We start from the raw sequence: 2,530 nt of genomic DNA, 5'->3' as shown, positions 1-2,530 counted from the left end.
AGCACACAACATGTGGTACTTCATATAAACACATGATACCCCATCAACTTCTATAAGGTATTTATTGAAAATGGCTATTGAGCCATGTATGCTTGTTGGAACTATAACGCATGCAAACATTGTGTTGTCTCAACAAAGATGTTTTTTTTTAAAAAAAAATTATAAAGGGAAATTTGAAATACAAGGGTACTTCAATACACCACCATATATGTATAATTACAAGATGCGAGTATAGATGGCATGCTTTATATAGAAGCCATACCTAGTGCCACACTTCAAAGACTTAACAATAATAACACACTACTTATCATCACATTTCACACACATACTTGACATAAGTGCTCAAAGGAGAGATATTATTGTGAATTAAAGGAGCTACTCTTCATAACCAAGTGTACTTAATGTAGCAAAAAGCAAGCAAGTAAAATGGCTTAAGAGTTTGGATAATATTGGAGACTTTTTTGAAACTTTTTAACGCCTGTCTTGTACTTATTATTGTATGAGGTGAGGTTAGCACTGAGATCACTTAAACAGGCGCCCAGACGGCTTTTGCCTGGTAGTGGGTGTTATTCTAATACAGGTAAAGTAGTTGACTCTGGTTGAAGGTGAATCAACAATAAGACAGGAGGAAAGATCAAACAAGAGGATTAGCTTGTGGGCTATGGCGACACGAAGATTTAACATGGTGATTGCCCATGCTAATCTTCATAATCCTCCTCCTCCTCCTCCTCGTCGTCGTCATTATCCTCTTCTGATGAGCTCTTTGCTTTAAGGCGAGCAATAATGATGGAGTTAACAACCTGATCAGACGGATGGAACACGGACACCACCTCGAAACCAGATAGCTCAAGCATCTCTTCATCTACAATGGGGTAGAGAAAGGCCCTTGCACCATGGGCGCTCCTAACAACCAAGGTCGCCCCAACCTTCATATACTTGGCCAGATGCTCAATTACATCAACCTTGGAAGCCCTGTCCATGCCCACCAGAGCTGCCAAGAACACCACCGCATAGTCTGCAAGCCTCTCTTTCACCTTCTTGATGTTGCGAGTGTGGAAAGCCATCCTGTCACACAAGTCTGCATGGGAGGAGACAAGCTCCTTGGCCAGATTATTGGCATCCAAATCCATATCATAGTTGTCAAAATGGGTTAATGGCAGGTGGTGGAGGGCTAACACCAATGAGGTTAGGGGCAAGGGGCCGGAGCCCACAAAGGCAAGCCTCTTGGGCATGGGGGCACCACTGCTGGAGAGCAGTTGGTATTCAAGGAGGGCCAGTTTTCTGTAGTTTGGGTAGTAAGGGAAGAGCTGCAGTTGGGAGAGGGGGTGGGGGAAGGTGCCCAATATTGCAGAGTAATGGCTCTCTAGGAGGCCCTCTGCTTGCCCACACAGGTGTATCAGGTGAGACCTCATCTCTTGGATGTTGGAGTCAAGCCCATCCACTTCTATGTTGCAAGGGCGTATGCACAAGCCCACAAGCTGAGAGAAGAGAGTGTTCACAGCCTCACATGGATGAAGGCTTTCTAGCTCGGAGATCTTGCTGTACAGATAGATCACTTGTTGGACCAGCATGCCAGCAGAAATCTCCTCCACTTCTGCTTCCACTTCACTCACCATCTCTTGGATCATGCTTCCTCCTCCACCACACAACAGGATTTCTGCGTGCTTGTGATGATTGCACTTGAAGATGATAATAATCACAACATGCACTCAAAGGCTAATGAATCCTCCACTAATCTCCTTGAGAGTATGAGGTGGGATAATCACAGGGGGGGCTAATGAAGCCTCCATACCTGTGCTTGATGCATAATGACGGGTTATAGTACATGCTTATTCTACCAAGCTAAAGAGAGTTATAGCCTGGGCCAAGGTGTCGAGATGGAAAGGGGGTTGGGGTGGGTGGATGGGTAGTTGAGGGTTAGAAGACTGACTTTATATAGGCAGTTGTGATTCTTTCGAATCCTGAGGGGAGCTCTCTCTCTCTCTCTCTCTCTCTCTCTCTCTCTCTCTCTCTCTCCCCCCCTCTCTCTCTCTACCAACAAGTGTCCTCCCCATGGGAATATTTTCCAAAAATCTCTTTTTTCCCAATTTTAAAGGTACACAATCTTCTTCAGACCCTTTTTTCCACAATACCTTGCATTTACACAATTTTAAAGGTTTTTACACACACACACACACATGGACAAGTCCTTTCACAATAGCTTTCATGTACACAATTTTTAAAGGTACACGATTTTTAGAGATACAAACACACATATGGACAAGTCCTACCCCTCCCCCTTTTTTCACAATACCTTGTATGTACACAATTTTTAACGTCTACACATGCAATTTTAAAGACACACTCATGTACAAGTCCTTTCACAATAGCTTGCATGTACACAATTTTAAAGGTACGCGCGCGCACACACACACACACACACATGGACAAGTCCTACCCGAACCCTTTTTCTTAATAGCTTGCAAGTATAGTCAAGGGGATTTGAACCTAGGTGCAGAGCCCGAGACCTTCGAACTCTGTATCCGTTGCA

At 44.1% G+C, this 2,530-nt stretch overlaps 1 protein-coding gene across 1 annotated transcript; it reads right to left on the bottom strand.

Annotated features, from left to right (window-relative positions):
- Positions 1-419: 419 nt before the first annotated feature.
- Positions 420-1,922, bottom strand: LOC147602941 (nicotianamine synthase-like). The gene has a single exon (XM_086797280.1). The coding sequence runs from the start codon at positions 1,626-1,628 to the stop codon at positions 699-701; it is 930 nt and encodes a 309-aa protein (XP_086653406.1). The 5' UTR covers positions 1,629-1,922; the 3' UTR covers positions 420-698.
- Positions 1,923-2,530: the final 608 nt, after the last annotated feature.

This window comes from Cibotium barometz, chromosome 65 (genome assembly GCF_041138505.1).
Source record: "Cibotium barometz isolate CiBa-2024 chromosome 65, ASM4113850v1, whole genome shotgun sequence".
Classification (NCBI taxonomy): domain Eukaryota; kingdom Viridiplantae; phylum Streptophyta; class Polypodiopsida; order Cyatheales; family Cibotiaceae; genus Cibotium; species Cibotium barometz.
The sequence above is the reverse complement of the archived record's forward strand: the minus strand, read 5'-3'. Positions and strand labels throughout refer to the sequence as shown.

What these genes read in the sequence shown, in the direction of transcription:
- LOC147602941 (XM_086797280.1), bottom strand. Translation starts at nt 1,628, where the DNA reads ATGATCCAAGAGATGGTGAGTGAAGTGGAAGCAGAAGTGGAGGAGATT.